Consider the following 16,131-nt stretch of genomic DNA (forward strand, 5'->3'; position numbering starts at 1 on the left):
GTTCCTAATAAAACATGGTCTGTCTGGGACAGAATGGATCTCTCCCAACTGGCAGAGAAGAAGCTCTTCCTCTCTTCCTTGGGCTAACACAAGCCAGTCCTATTCAAAATTCCCAGTGCATGCAAAGCCCCAGGTCCACATGCCCCTCCTTGAGAACAGGAGCCATAGAGCCACTAGGGGGACCCACAGGGCCTGTTCGCAATGCCAGGGCTGTCATTTATTGGCTATGTGAATGTGCATGCATTTCCTGGCCTCATAAACTCTCCAATTTCTTCCTCTATAGGATGTGAAGGAAGATATATGTAATTGCCTCCTTTGCCATTGACAGACTAGAATGAAAACGGTGCCATGTGGCTTATGAGAATCGTTCAATGAACAGAGGCAATTATTGTTTCAATATCCTCCTTCCTACCACGGTGGAAATGTCCTGTCCTGTCCTGACACATTACACTTTTCTGGAGTTTTGTTTGAGCTTTGTGCCATTCTTTTCTTCAAACCAGAACTGTTAACCTCACTTCTACTCTCATTTCTTGAAATCTAAACTGGAGCTGCTAGGCAGGTCTCACAGGAATTCTCTGTGCTATGTCTAATTTAATGCCCTACATGTTCACTGTCATGAACAGAACTTGTGCTGTTTTCTCTCTCATTCTCCTCCACTTTCAGGAGTAAAATGCAGGAACACTGTAATGGGGGGGGGCTGTGTTTATGTGTGGTGGGAAGGAGTGCTGAGTAATTGAACCCATGACCTTGCACATTTTAGGCAAGTGCTACATCACAGAGCCACTACTGTTCTGTTAATTGGTTTGAATTCATTTAATTTAAAGTAAGGAAATATTACGACTAAGAGTAGTATAATAACAATATTGGTGCAAACCAATAGGACCATTACAAACGCATTATCTTCAAATAATTGTTCAAATCTACACACCTAGAAATGGAGTCTACATGGGATGCTGAGAGGTGCAAGGAAGAATATTTTGCATATTTCCAGAACATGTTCTGATAAGAGAAAAAGAAAGGGGAGGGAAGGGAGGGAAGACTGGGAAAGAGGGGAGGGGAGAGGAGAGAAGAGGAGAAGAGAGAAGAGGAGAAGAGAGGAAGAATAGGAGAGGAAAAATAAGAGAAGAGTAGAAAGGGAGAAAACTTGAGGGTAGGGAAGAAACTACGATTGAATAAGACATTCTTCTCTTGGAGAACCAAAAATCAGACTGCCTTTTAGCATATTAGAAGTTCTCAAAATTCTGCCAGTAAAGAACCTGCTCTTCTTTGTGACCGTTGCTAATGAGCCATGAACGTAGAATCCATATTGCACATTTTAGGAAATTACACAGCTCTGGACACCACTCTCCTTTCTGCAACCAGTGTTTACTTGCACAAAGAGGAACCAGAAGTGCTACCTAGAATATTAAGGGCCTGATAGTCGTACATGTCCACTAGTACTAGAGCATATAATTATATATATATATACATATATATATATACATATATTTTTTTTCAATCACCAGTACTGGGGCTTGAACTCAAGGCCTGGGCAGCTTTCCCTCAAACTTTTTGCTCGAGTCTGGCACTCTAACACTTGAGACTGACCTCCACTTCTGGCTTTTTGCTGGTAAATTGGAGATAAGAGTTTCACAGACTTTCTTGCCTGGGCTGGCTTTGGATCGTGATCCTCAGATCTCAGCCTTCTGAATAACTAGGATTTCTTTCTTTCTTTCTTTCCTTCCTTCTTCCTTCCTTCCTTCCTTCCTTCCTTCCTTCCTTCCTTCCTTCCTTCCTTCCTTTCTTTGTTTCTTTGCCAGAGTAACCCATTAAGTGTATTAAACAATTATTCCAACTTTCATATAATTTCTGACCTTCAAGGTCCTTTTCTTTTCTTTTTTTATGTTTTTTTTTTTTGTCCGTCTTGGGGCTTGAACTCTGGGCCTGGGAGCGGTCCCTCGGCTCTTCAGCTCAAGGTGAGCACTCTACCACTTGAGCCACAGTGCCACTTCCAGTTTTCTAGTGGTTTATTGAAGATAGGAGTTTCACGGTCTTTCCTTCCCAGGGCTGGCTTTGAACCTCAATCCTCAGATCTCAGCCTCTTTAGTAGCTAGAATTACAGGCGTGAGCCACCAGTGCCCGGCTCTTTTTTTTTTTTTATAAGTTTTTTATTGGGAAAATACTGTACAGAAGGGTTACAGTTACATGAGCAAGGTAATGAGTACATTTCTTGTCAAGCATTGTTGCCTCCTCCTTTGTTTTTCCCCTACCATCCCTTCCCTTCCACCTCCACAGCTACACTCCCCCACCCTCGCCTAAATTGTAAAGTTCTTTTTTCAACATGGTGACTTGTATACCTCATTGTTACAATGGGTCAACCTGTATTCCTATTTAAACATTACTTTTCTTTCTGTTTTCTTTTTCCTTTTGGTACAAGACCAGGACTCAACCTTGGTACCTGATGCGTTCACTCATTGACTAGTAATCTATCAACTGAGCCAGGACTGCAAGTGCAGAGCTATGCTCTTTATATGTGAACAGAGTCAAGTTCCAGCTCCTTTTGGGTCTTAATCCCTGCTTGACTGGGTGATGAGCAGCAAGACAGGTCATTAGGAAAGGCCAGGTCTGCTCTGATGCAATATGAGGGTGGGGTGACTGTTAACCACAAGCTATCTCCATCAAGCAATAGTCAGAGTCTAGCTAAAAAGCACACATTGGGCTTTTCCCTCCACCAATTTCATTTACCCTAGATACTACTTTCCTTTATTCATGGGCATGATCCACACACTTCCTCAAGGTTTGAATTAGGCAAACATATGGCAGGCCTATTTATTCATAAATTACATGCACATACTACTGTCCATCTATATATGAAAGGTGGTGTGTCAGGCTCTAGCACACTCTTAGTTACTCAGAAAGCTGAGATCTGAGGATCGTAGTTCGAAGCCAGCCTGGGCTGAAAGTCCATGAGACTCTCATCTCCAAAGAACCAACCAAAAGCCAAAGCCAGAAACGAAGGTACAGCTCAAGTGGTAGAGCACCAGCCCTGAGCGAAAAAGCTAGGGGACAATGGCCAGGCCCTGAGTTCAAGCCCCAGTACTGGCGCGCGCACACACACACACACACACACACACACACCATACACACACATTGGGTATAGTTTTATCTCTTGTGTTTTAGATTAAATGAATGCTCTGTTCTTCCTGCATTCCTGTGGATATGTTGCTTTTGGTGCTTAGGGAAGCCACTGGAAAACCTACTGGGAGATGACTTCCTACTATAGAAACCCATTCGTTTCCTGGAACAGACCAACAGCTTTGGTGCCTCTGGTTCTTGCCGGTGTGGAAGCCTGCTACACTGATGTCTGCTTCCTTTGTGCCATTGCCAAAGGCACACATGAACAGTGGTTTGGGCCAGGGAGGAAGTGGTCTTTGTAAGAGAACCACAGCAGTATCTGAGCCACCCTTATCTTAAGGAAAGTTCTCCACCCTTACTCCCTACCTCTCCATGCCGCCTCTCCCTCCCTTCTTTTCCCCTCTGATAGAAGCGAAGTTGCCACTTTGCCAAGACACAGGGGTTTTGAGAATTAGTTTGAGTACCCACATGGTGTGGATCCCCAGACACAACAATCATCCATCCTTCTCCCTTCACATCTTCTTACCTTGGGAAGAATTGCAGAATTTCCAAACCACACTTCTAAGTGACACAGCTCAGCCACCAGCCACACCATGGTACTTCTGCAATTTGGAGGCTGGCAGCCAGTGAGGCCACGTGTTAACTCACTGTCTTCTTAGAAACATAGCTATTTCGTTCTTGGTGGGGGAAGTGACACCAGTGAGGCAGCCTGAGCAACCCCATTTCTTGTGCTTTGCTGGAAAATACGGAGACTTCACTTCCATGCAGAGGCTGAATTGCTCACAAGAACTTAGGCCCTGCACCTATAATCCTAGCTACTCAGGAGGTTGAGGTCTGAGGATCGAGGTTCAAAGCCTCAGAAAAATCCAAGAAATTCTGATTTCTAATTAACCAGCAAAAAGCCCAGGGATAGAGGTATGGCTTGAGCTGTAGAGCTATAACTGTTTTTTAGTGAAAAAGCCAAGCAAGAGTTGAATTCAAGTCCCAGGACACACACACACACACACACACACACACACACACACACACACACACACACACACACACACACACACACACACACACACACACACACACACACACACACACACACACACACACACACACACACACACACACACACACCACATACACAGAACTCAGTGCCCCAACAAAAAATATAATCATCTGGGTGGCAGGACACTGCTACTAGGTAAATGATTAAGGCTCCATTGGATTCTATTCTTTTTACTTTTCTTTTTTTCTTTCTTTCTTTTTTTTTTTTGTCAATCCTGGGACTTGAACTCTGGCCTGGGCACTGTCCTTGATCTGTTTTTGCTCAAGGCTAACACTCTACCATCTGACAACCCTGTTTCTGGCTTTTTCTGTGTATGTGGTACTGAGGAATCCAACCCAGGGTTTCATGCATGCCAGGCAAGCATTCTACCACTAAGCCATATTCCCAGCCCTGGATTCTATTCTTAGAGAAGCTGACACCCCTTTCCTGATCAGACTCCATGCACTTCTTGCACATAATGTGTCTTTCTTTTTTCTTTTTTGGTCATGAGGCTTGAATGCTGGGCCTGGGCACTGTCTCTCAGCACTTCACCTCAAGGCTAGCACTCTACCACTTGAGCCACAGCGCCACTTCTGGTTTTTCTGGTGGTTTATTGGAGATAAGAGTTTCACAGACTTTCCTGCCTGGGCTGGTTTTGAACCATGATCCTCAGATCTCAGCCTCCTGAGTGCTAGGATTACAGGCGTGAGCCATCAACACCCAGCAATGTGGCTTATTCCTAAGTGACCTCTTGCCCCCCCTCCCCAACAAATGCTACAAAAAGATTGAGAGCCCCTTCAAATAGGTCAATATTTTTGTCATGTCTTTTAAACTGATTAGGAGAACTAACTAATGCACCAAAGTCCCAGACGTTAAAATAAAAATCTTCCACCAGGGACCACCAGGTATTGATGGATCACATTTAATCCAAGCTATTTGGGAAGCTGAGGTCTGAGAATCATGGTTCAAAGCCAGCCTGGCAGAAAAGCCCATGAGATTTTTTTAAATCACAAATTAACCAGCAAAAAGCCAGAAGTGAAGTGTGGCTCAAGTAATTGAGTACCACCAGCCTTGAGTGAATAAATCAAGTGAGAGCGTAAGCCCTGAATTCAAGCCCTAGTTCTGGCACTTAAAAAAAGAAAAGTACAAGAGAAATCTCCATATAGGCTTTTCAGCAAATGGTTTCCCTGAGCTGGGACTGCTGGAGTTTCCTTACAGAGCTTGCTTCGAGGAAGCGGGTTGTAGCAGGTAGGTGGCATAGAGGGGGAGGAGTCTGAGGGTGCTTGGTGGGGGCTGAATGAGCCACCAGGAATGGCCTGAAAAGGCAGAGGGGTGAGGAAGGATTAGGAAATCAGCCCGTGGCGACTCTGCCATGTGTCCTCAAGTGGTTCAGACCAGGCAGTGAGCTGCTTTAGAAGCTGGTGGAGAAAAGAAACCACAGATGTCTGCTCACAATGGTGAAGACTGTCTCTACACCTCACAGGATGAGAATGTTCCCTATCTAGAGAGGTGACTGCCTGGAGAGGGCCCCTCTCCCATCTACCCCCACAGAGACTTTGCTTCTGCGTGAGTGCTTGTCCCTGAGTTTGTTCATACTGCTCCTGACTCTCAATATACCTCCCTGTGGTGGTCACAACTCCGTTCATAAAGGAGCCCTGGGGACCTCCGTGTCACCTCTGTCTGGAACTGAAGGCCGCTCCCTACTTCAGCCCACGGCACAGTAGGAAGCCTTCCATTCTGTCACTGGCAGAGGAGCAGCTCTTTGGCTGATCTATTTAAATACATTCTGCATAAAGAAAGAGGCACATATTTGCATAACATCCTTGACGATTTGCATCCTAAATAGAACCTACACCCTTCTTCCCTGAACTGTCCAGGTGTTTCCAAACAGATCTTCTATTCAAAAATGCAGAGCAAGAGAAAGGAAATAGCATTGCACAATGCCCTATACTTTCTGTTCTTGTCCAGGTTGCTTAAGGGAGCTGTTGTTAAGAAACTCATTGAGGCCACCTGCAGACTGCCACCAGAGAAAGGAAGGGCAGCTGGAGGATGGCTTTGCCAGTGGACACTGCCTGTTGTTTGGCAGCCCGTAACGGCCTTAAGACTGGTCTGCATTTTAGTGGGCTCGACCAGACTCACCCACCGGAAAATGGTCAGCTCCCCAGACCAGACTGGTTCTAAGTGTCTGGAGCCACAGAGGCCACACGGCCCCCTCCCCCAACCTCTCATTTCTTCCCTCTAGAACTGGTGCTCACAAATCTAAGAAAGGGCATCCACGAAGCCCTCCAGGTGAAGTTCAGCCTTCTGGGAGCCCATTGGATGAGGCAGACAGATTGTGTTGGTTGATAGTCCTCAACCTTGCAAGGAAACTCTATTGTGAGTCAACAGCATCAGGATTTGAACTCACTTGGCAGTGTAGACCCGCTCAAAGGCAAGGGTTCCAGTCCTCTGAAAGCTCCGCCCATTCTGCATCCTGCTTTCGTGCTCCACCTTGTGGGCAAAGAACCCTGCAGAGGGAAGATTTGGATCTGGTTCATTTCAGGCATGTTCAGGAGATGCATTTAATTGTTTAAATAAAACATTAACATGCTTCTATGCTGGGCATCAATGGCTCACACTCCGTAATCCTAGCCACTCAGGAAGCTGATATCTGAGGATTGTGATTCAAAGCCAGTCTGGGCCAGAAAGTTCATGAGAATCTTATCTACAATTAAACATTCAAAAGCAAGAAGTGGAGCTGTGACTCAAGTGGTAGGTAGACTGCCAAAAAGCTAAGAAACAACTCAAGGCCCTGAGTTCAAGCCCTAGTGTATACACACACACACACACACACACACACACACACACACACACACACACACACACGGTTTCTTACCTTGATTTAAGGAAACCCTAAATCTTCTCCCTCAAGTGTCATTTATAAGAAAAAAAAAATGTACTTAACATGTGCTATCCCCTGGTCACTACCCTTGGACTTGACGGGACAGTAGCAAGCAGAACATAGCTCCTGCTTTAAGGTTCTTGCAGTCTAAAGAAGCAACAAGTAAAGCAAGAGATGCATGCTCAGATGAGATCTCTGGAGTTCAGAATGCTACCAAGAGTCAAAGCCCACAGCTTAACTCATTGTTTGGGTCACAGAAGGACTTGTAAAGAAAATACCACCTAGGATCAAATCTGAAGAACAAGAAGAAATGAGTCAAGCAGCTATCAAGAGTCATAACATTTGCAAAGGTCCAGAGGGGACAATTGTCTGTGGTTGGGGGATGAAGACTGGGGATCAGGACCCAGTAGGTCTCAGATGAGTAACATGCATCTATTATCCCTTCCCATGTGCCAGATATTTTGCTTGCATCTGAGAACTAACAAGACAAAGAGCTTCAGACTTATGTCCTAGCAAGGACAGTAGAGGGAGAGACAGATCATACACAGTAAACAAGCCATATACATTAAAACTGTAGAGTGTGCACTGTCCAAAGAGAAATGTACTCCTTAACTGACATATGTAACTGTACCCTTCTGTACATCATCTTGATAACAATTTTTTTAAAAATTGCAGAGTGTGGTGAATGATGGATAAAAAAGAAAAATGTCTCTGAAGTATGCTCTCTCAGATGCCTAGAGTGAAGCTCAATTGGAAATAGTATCTAAGTCAGGGTCCATAAAAGAAATGTCCATGGGAGCAAGGTACCATGGCTTATACCTATAATCCCAGCTGTAGCAACAGAAGTCTGAGACCAGCTCCAGGCAAATGCATGACACCCCATCTGAGAAATATCTAGAGTAAAAGAAAGGACTGAGGTTATGGCCCAAGTGGTAGAGCACTTGCCTTGTAGTACAGGCCCTGAATTCAATACCACTAGGAAATTGGAGTGGAAGGGGAGAGAAGAAGAGAGGTTGAATATCTATTGGTTGTGACCTGGGAGGAAGCCACATGAAGAGACTTAGAATTTAGTTCTATTTGAGAGCAACATGAATTGATTAACAAGGGTGGACTTAAGCAGAGGATAATCAGAAAGCCACTCTATCTCCAATGTCATCAAGCATCATACAAGCATCAGAACAGAGGAAGGATGTGGAAATTGATTGGGGGGGGGGAGGTATATGAGTGTAAGAGAAGCCTGGGTGTGACTTCAGGTTGAACTGTGAGGAGATGAAGACTCTCTTGCTCTCCTCACTCTCTTATGTTATTCTGTGTTTCTATTTCAAGAGTGGAAGGAGGAAGTTATGAGTTTCCTTTTTATCCACTTTGTATTAGTCTCCTCAAAAGAAAATGAAAAAAAAAGACATGAAAAGGGGGATATATGAATTGTAGAAATGAATAAGTCTCTTACGGTTTTTTTTGGCAAAAAAATACACTCTTTATGGGACTCTATCCATTTTGTGCATACCTGTGGGATCAGGAATTAACCACACTCCAGGCAATCTGGTAGGAACTTGATATACATTTGCTTATTGAGCCCTGTCCTAGCTCTGTGAAGTGGCTGATACTGTCCCTGCTCTATAGACAGGGACACCACCAGTGGCGGGGAGGAGGGTGGGGAGTCACTTGATCAGAGCCACTGCAAAGTGAAGCTGGGGATTCAAAACTAGCTGAGCATCTGTCTTCCCCCATGCTGTCATGTGAAAGCCCTCCACAGGACTCCATCAGCTACCCAGGGTATGTAATACATCTTCCCATCTGAGAATCTCAACCAAGCAGAAAGTTGGAAAGGATTCCAATCCCTTTCTTTCCAGAATCCAAGATGGCGCCCCCATCACCAAGCATGTAAACAAGGCTAGTATTACCAAATGTAGAGTATATTTTCTCAACCAGAAGCACAGCTTGGCTACCCTTCTCAGCATCTGCCTCTTCTCTTCCCATTCCTACTCAGAAAAGGAAAATCTTCCCTTTTTTCCAAAAAAAAAAGGAAGCTCTCTACCCATAATCTGGCCCATCCTGGCTGCCTTCTTTCCATCTTTGTTGCTGTCCCTGTTCCTAGAACTCACAGTCTCTTCTGTGCTCCCTATCCTACCCATAAAATCAAACAAAAGTAAGTATGCCTCAGTCCCATTAATATTCCACCAGGGATGATCTCTCCTTTTCTTTTGCAGTTGTGGGGCTTGAACTCAAGGCCTGGGCACAGTCCCTGAGCTTTTCTGCTCAAGGTTAGAGCTCTATCATTTTGAACCTGTTTTGGGTTGGTTAATTGGAGATAAGAGTCTCACAAACTTTCCTGCTCAGGCTGGCTTTGAACCACCACCTTCAGAACTCAGCCTCCTAAATAACTAGGATTATGGACATGAACCACTGGTGCCAGGCAACCTCTCCTTTATTAGACCAACTTGGAAGAATTATCTACATTTGCCCTCTCCTAACCAGCCACTCACTCCCAACCACTTGTAATACTCTAGTAGGTTCTAGAAACTATATGTACAAAGACCATGAGCACACTGAGCTTGTCTAGCTGCTAATAATACTAAGTCAAAACTAGGAGTGAGGACCCTCACAGACTGATACAGCTGCAATTACCAAGAACCCAGCACCTTCAGGGTGAGAAAACTGCAGGGCAGAGAACTCAAGAACTCAAGAACTCAAGTCTCTCAGGATCATCTAAGATCTTGAAATTTAATTAATCATCAGGTCCATATGAATCAACAGCATGATTGACACAAGTCCTCAAAAGAAGAACTCATATGTCAATTCATTTGACAGAACTGGTGTCTGGGTGTCAGAAACAGATTCCCAGCACAGGGGACACCTGTCTTCATTTAGAAGTGCTTGGAAGGGGGGCTGGGGAGACAACTCAGTGGTAAAAAAAAAATCCATGTTGTGCATGCACTAGACCTTATGTTTGATTCTCAGCACCACCAAAATAAAAGGAAGGAAAGAAGGAAGGGAAAGAGGGGAGAGGAGAGGAAGGGGAGGAGAAGGGAAGGGGAGTGGAATGAAAGGAAGGGACGGGAAGGGAAGGGAAAAGAAACAAGAAAAGAACCTCAGAAGGGGAGAGGCAACTCAACCCAATGGATCAATAATAAAGGCTCCAAAACCAAAGCCACATGGGAAACAATGCTGCAGAAGTGATGTTACAAAGAAGTAGTAGGCACAAGGAAAGCTATTCCAGACAATAGTACTAGAACCACTGACAGAAAGACACAGAGTGGTAGATTTCAGCTCAGGAGAACCAACTTCCTGAAAAGTGAGTGCCTAAGGAAATGAATAGGAGGCAATAACATAGAATGAGGGTTTGTTCTCTAGACAAGACAGTTAAGTTTGAATACCAGTTCCATCTCTACTGGCTTGGTCTAAACCTCTAGGTCTTGCTGTGTTTAATCTTTAAAATAGGAATGAATAATACACCACACACACACACACACACACACACACACACACACACACACACACACACACACACACACACACACACATACAGAGATCTCAAGATGTAAGCATTAAATAATAATGCAAGGCACCGCAGCACGGAACATTGTGCTTAACCCAAAGAAGGCTGAAGAAGAAAAAGGTTGTGACCAGTGGGCTGTACACTCCCTGTGACCGGAGTGCTCAGACAGGAGAAATTGTGGAGGAGGGTGTGATGTAAATGATACTGAAAAACTGCAACACCTGTCTCTATGGTCTTGAAGAATGAGTACACTGACATGGAGGATCAAGTAAAATGGTAAAGATTTATTAAAGGAAACAAAAATCAGATCTCTTGATAGATAGGAGGGGAGGGGAAAACACCGTTTGGGATATGTTGTGTACTGGTTTAAAAAGGTGTTGCTAGGAGAAAACAATGTGACTTGCAAGATCATTGGAGAGCCAGCAGGACCTATCAGTCCCCAGCAGAGGATCCACATCTCCTCCACAAGCCTTTAGGCCCTCTGACTAGATGATCGTTCTGGCATACACCTCTGGTGTCCAATCTGTCTGTTATTCGTATGTAAGTTTTTCAGGGGCAATGGGCCGTGACATGATGATGCCCAGAGGCCCGAATGTGCAACTGTTCAAGGTCAGGATGGTGTGAAGCCCGGAGGCCGGCCCAGAGGACCATGGTGAGGGATGCAGAGCCTCTTTGGACAAGAAGCTTTGCCCTGATCTCCCAGCCAGGCACTTTAGAGCCCATCCGACTCCAAGCTAGATTGCCAAGCCTCCAAGTATGGTGTCTAGGGGTTTCATTGTGAGTGTGTGTGCTGAGAGGGAGCAGCAGATCCATGGCAGCTCAGCTGTTTCACACAGCGCTTACAGACCCTCATTATAGAAGGCTATCCCTTCTCAGCTCAGATGGGACTTGGAGGGGGGATGGGGAGCTGCTAGCCTCTCCCACCTTCGCCCACACCAGTAGGGATGCGGGAACAGTGCCCCTAGTGGAGCTCATCTTTCCTCGGCATCCTCTCTCATCACCAGGCCTGGCTCAGTGTTCCCAGCTCTGAGAAGGCAAACCTCCCCTCAGTCTATCCTTCCCAGCTCATGAGGCTGCTTTCCTTTGAAAAATCAATTTTCTAAATACAAATGTCCTTTGCTTGTGATGGGTTTGATTCCTGGTAAACCCATCGTATATTGGAGACATTGTTGATTAAAGATGTGTTTAACTCTCTGGGCATGGTAGTTCACACCTATAATCCTAGCTACTTGGGAGGGAGATGGGAAAATTACAGTTTCAAGCTAGCCTAGGCAAAAAAAAAAGAGTTGAAAAGATCCCATCACACACACACAAAAAAAGCTAGATGTGGTAGTATGTATTTGTCAACTCAGCTGCATAGGAAGCATAAATAGAAGGATCATAGTCTAGCCCAGATTTTTTTTAAGGTAGAAAGACCCTGTCTCAAAAATTATCAGAAATGGGGAGAGGAATAGCTCAAGTGGTAGAGCACCTGTTAAAAGTGCAAATGCCTATGTTGAAATCCCAGAACTGTCAATAGTAGGCTAGATAGATACATACACACATAGATTCACAGATAATAAATACATGTAAGCTAATCAAGTTGTCAAATGTCACAGCTAAGCCAAGGCTGCCTACCTTAAACATGCTCAGAATACTTCGTGAACAGTTGGACATGTAACACAAACCCTATTCTATAACAATAGTGAATGTGCATGCAATTTCTTGAACAGAGTACTTGAAAGTAAGGAAACAAAGTCTGTATAGGTTCACTTAGACCAATCAGGAAGTCAAAGATTCCTAAATGGAGCCAGCATGTTTGTCCCAGGTTCACCTCACATCTAAGCTGACTGGAGAAAGTGGTGGTGCTCTTCCTGTAACTGTCTGGGAAACCCAGCATTGGTAATTCTGGAAGAAGTGTCTCGGAAGGATACGTTTTAAAGTTTCTCTGTTGTGCTGGATCTACATTCAGCTGAATCACACTGGAAGAAAGACACAAGTTGAAAAAGTCTTGATGACTAAAGAATGTTCAAAGGCAGAGGAGGAAGTCGTGCAAGACAGGCTAGGCTCTGTTCAACCTCAGAAGACAGACAGATGCTGTCTTGTTGTCTTGGGACACAAACAGAGTGTGAAGTGCCTAGTAACGACATGGGATTAAAAAAAAAAAAAGAACAAGAAGATCCCAGAATGGCCTTTGGGGGTTGGAGGGAGGAAAATATAACTTTTGCATATTTTTATGGTTGCAATATGGAAGCTAAGTTAGAATTACAAAGAACGGCTTTGAGCCTACATCTATCTGGACCTTCTCATTTGCCTAAAAACTCAGTTACAAATAAGCAGAGGTGTGATGTCCCAGCTCATTTGAATTATTTTTGTTACCCTGAGAAGGCATTTTGAACAGTGAGAAAAGAAAGAAAAGGAAAAACAAGTCCTCACAGATGATCTCAGATGACCTGGGAGCATGGGTCATACCCTCAAAGGACAACACGATTCATCTAACCACAGGTGACAAGGACACAGCAGAGAAACTGAGCTCAGATAGGACAGCTCTGTGCAGTCACACGGAGTTCACATTCTTCTAGCTGGCTTCCCTGGGGCTGGAAAGGGCTGGGGCAGTCTAATATCGCTAATATCGCTCACCCAGCAACGTAGCTCCCTGCTTATTGGCAATGTCTCCCCAGCCAGGAAGCCCCCATTTCACGCAGCAGTTCATGGAAGTCTTCAGGAGATATCACTGTGTCCTGTCATTCTCTTCTATGGTCAGTGTGCATGCCTGTTATCCTAGCTGCTCAGAAGGTTTTAATCTGAGGATTGTAGTTCAAAGCCACGCTGGACAGAAATGTTCATGAGACTCTCAGATCTAATAAAACAGCAAAAAGCCAAAAGGGGAGCTGTGGCTCAAGTGATAAAGCACCAACCTTGAGTGGAAAAAAGCCAAGTGAAAGCATAAGGCCCTGAGTTCAAGCCCCAGTACGTGCACACACACACGCGCGCGCGCGCGCACACACACACACACACACACACAAAATTTAATTTAGACTCAGACTTTCCACCATTTCTAATTGTACCTCCCACCAGCCAAATGATTAGAAATCTTGGGGTTGGAGGCATGGCTCAAATGGTAGAGTGCCAGCCAAGGAGCAAATGTACCAGATATCAAGTTCAAGTCCCCGAAATCACACCATGTACCTCCAATGTAGTAAGAGAAGCTAAGCAGCCACTGGATAGTGGAGGGCCTGGTCCCTGGTACATCCCAGCAAGGAGAGGAGAGGAGTTCTATTCCCACAACAAGGAGACTTGCAGCTTGCCTGAGCTCTCAATGAAACGGAGCAGGAGAGAATGAACTTGACCTTCCCAGCAGATCCCAGTCCTAACTGCCCAGGCTTATGAGAGGATACTGACCCCCTGTTCACCAATGATCATCAGGCATAAAGACGGGTATGGGGAAGGAGGGTTTGGGTTAGGGAAAATGCCGCCCAGAGCTAAGAATCCACTGCACACCTATCCATGCAACTTTTCAAAAGCTGCTGATTTGCTGTGGCCTTCTGTCCCCTGTCCTTTAAGACAGGAGCCACATTTCCATGTCCTCAGGACCAGGGTCCTAGCTGGTACAGACCAAGGTCTCTATAGGTAGATACGTGGTGACTATTTATCCCACCCACCGCTTCTCAATGTGCTAGAGACAAGGAAGCCCCAATGAAAAACAGCAGTGAGTGGCTTGAGGACGGCTGCCTACTTGAGGCTCTTGTCCCCTCTCTGAGCTGCTATTCGATGGTGTGATATAATGGGGTATTTGAATATGAAAATGTTTGGGCCCGCAAACAGTGAAGTGTTGATCCATGGAGGAGCATACTTGACTGTGCAAAATGGGGTCTTTTTGATGGGGGTGAGATGTGGAGGGAAGCCTTGGGCTGTGCCCAGAAAGCAAAAATCACCATCTGTCCACAGTCAGAATGGAGATCAAGGGCATAATATCCACAGTAATCCAGTCTACCAGGTTCCAATTTGTGACAATAAACTTATTCCAGAATTACTGTGAAGCTGTAGCTGTTATCCTTAGTAATTATGCTCTTGCTGCTCCTAGCCTAAGAAACCATAAACCAAAGCCACTGCTGGAGACACTTATAAAAATAACCTGGGGCAGTCAGGAGCTGGTGGCTCGTGCCCGTAATCCTAGTTACTCAGGAGGTAGAGATCTGAAAATCCAGGCTCAAAGCCAGCCCAGACAGAAAAATCTCCAAGACTCTTATCTTCAATTATCTAGCAGAAAACAAAAACAAAAACTAGAAGTAGAGCTGTGGACTCAAGTGGCAGAGAGCAAACCTTGGGCGATAAACTTAAGCAAGAGTAGCAGGCCCTGAAATCAAGTTCTAGTACCAGCACACACACACACACACACACACACACACACACAACCTGAGGCCAGTGGGCTTAACTCAAAACTTTAGAAACAGTTCTACTAGTCCTGCCTTTTTGCAGATCCTGCAAATGCAAATCTCAAACAAAGGTAATTCTCTCTCTCTCTCTCCTTCTCTCTCTGATACATATGAAAGACTTCAATACATTGCTATAGAGAAAGAATGTATTATCAAAACTCATAAAAGAAAAACAACACGTAAGTAAATAACCATAAGGTGACTTTCACTTTATATCTCTCCAATCCTCTCTTCTTTTTTTTCTTTCTTTCTTTCTTTCATACACAGATGGCAGGTAACCTTAGTTGTAATGCAGGTGAGCACCATGCCAGACGTCTGAGTGATCATATGTCTCCTGCCCCCCTGTCTGGGCTTTTTGCCACCCACCCCCTTCCCTGGCCACATTAATTAATAGTTAAAATGCTGATCGCAGGCACCAGTGGGGGCAGGGAAGGGGAGAGATTGTACCAGCCCTTCAGGTTGCTGCCTCTCTCTGCAGCAATGGTGAGTCATCTCATGAAACAAAGACAGGGGGGGAAATTTCACATTCACCAGAAATCCATGCACCTCTATACATTCGAATACAAAGAAACAAGTAGAGAAGGCAAACCTATGTGTACACAACAGCCTAAGTCTGACTTATAAACAGCTACAAAGCAAACACCCCTCTGATCCCAGAGTGAGGGGCTTCCCTTACCATTCTGGATCACGCTGATGAGGGTGACGATAGCCAACAAGACAACATTGCCCACGGTCTCTTGGTCCATGCTTGTGGCAGGCTCTGCAGAGGGGAACTGGTCTGGCCCCAGCACCACAGCCCACTGTTCAGGAAGGGGAAGTGCAGGCCTGAACCCTGCCTTTCCTCATTGCAGTTTCCTAGTGGCTCCAACACACTTAAACACAGGACCTCCTCCTCCTCTTCCTCCTCTTCTTTCTTCTTCTCCTCCTTCCTCTTTCTTCTCCTCCTCCTCCCTTTTTCTTCTTCTCCTCCTCCTCCTCTTCCTTCTTCTCCCTTCTTCTCCATCTTTCTTCTTGTCCTCCACCTCTTCCTCCTCCTCCTACTTCTTTTTTATTGGCTACCAAAATGTCCAGTCAGTGGTTCCATGTGACCTACCTGCCAGGAGAATCAGGGCTCGGAAGAGAAGCCTGGAGGTGGTAGCATGGTTTCCTGCATGGCCTTGTCATAGAAGGCCTCCTTGAGATGCTC

The 16,131-nt window shown here is 45.1% G+C and overlaps 1 protein-coding gene across 1 annotated transcript in view; it reads right to left on the minus strand.

The window, feature by feature from the left end:
• The window catches only part of Alox5ap (arachidonate 5-lipoxygenase activating protein), a 33,697-nt gene extending 17,877 nt beyond the window's left edge, over positions 1-15,820 (minus strand). The window contains exons 1-2 of the mRNA XM_070001970.1: positions 15,622-15,820; positions 6,558-6,657 (exon numbers count right to left, since the gene is read on the minus strand). Coding sequence (XP_069858071.1) covers positions 6,558-6,657; positions 15,622-15,691 — 170 coding nt within the window. The 5' untranslated portion in view covers positions 15,692-15,820. The remainder of the gene's footprint in view (positions 1-6,557; positions 6,658-15,621) is intronic.
• Between the last annotated feature and the right edge of the window lie 311 nt (positions 15,821-16,131).

Source organism: Dipodomys merriami, unplaced genomic scaffold (genome assembly GCF_024711535.1).
Source record: "Dipodomys merriami isolate MVZ:Mamm:240054 unplaced genomic scaffold, mDipMer1.0.p SCAF_6, whole genome shotgun sequence".
Lineage (NCBI taxonomy): Eukaryota > Metazoa > Chordata > Mammalia > Rodentia > Heteromyidae > Dipodomys > Dipodomys merriami.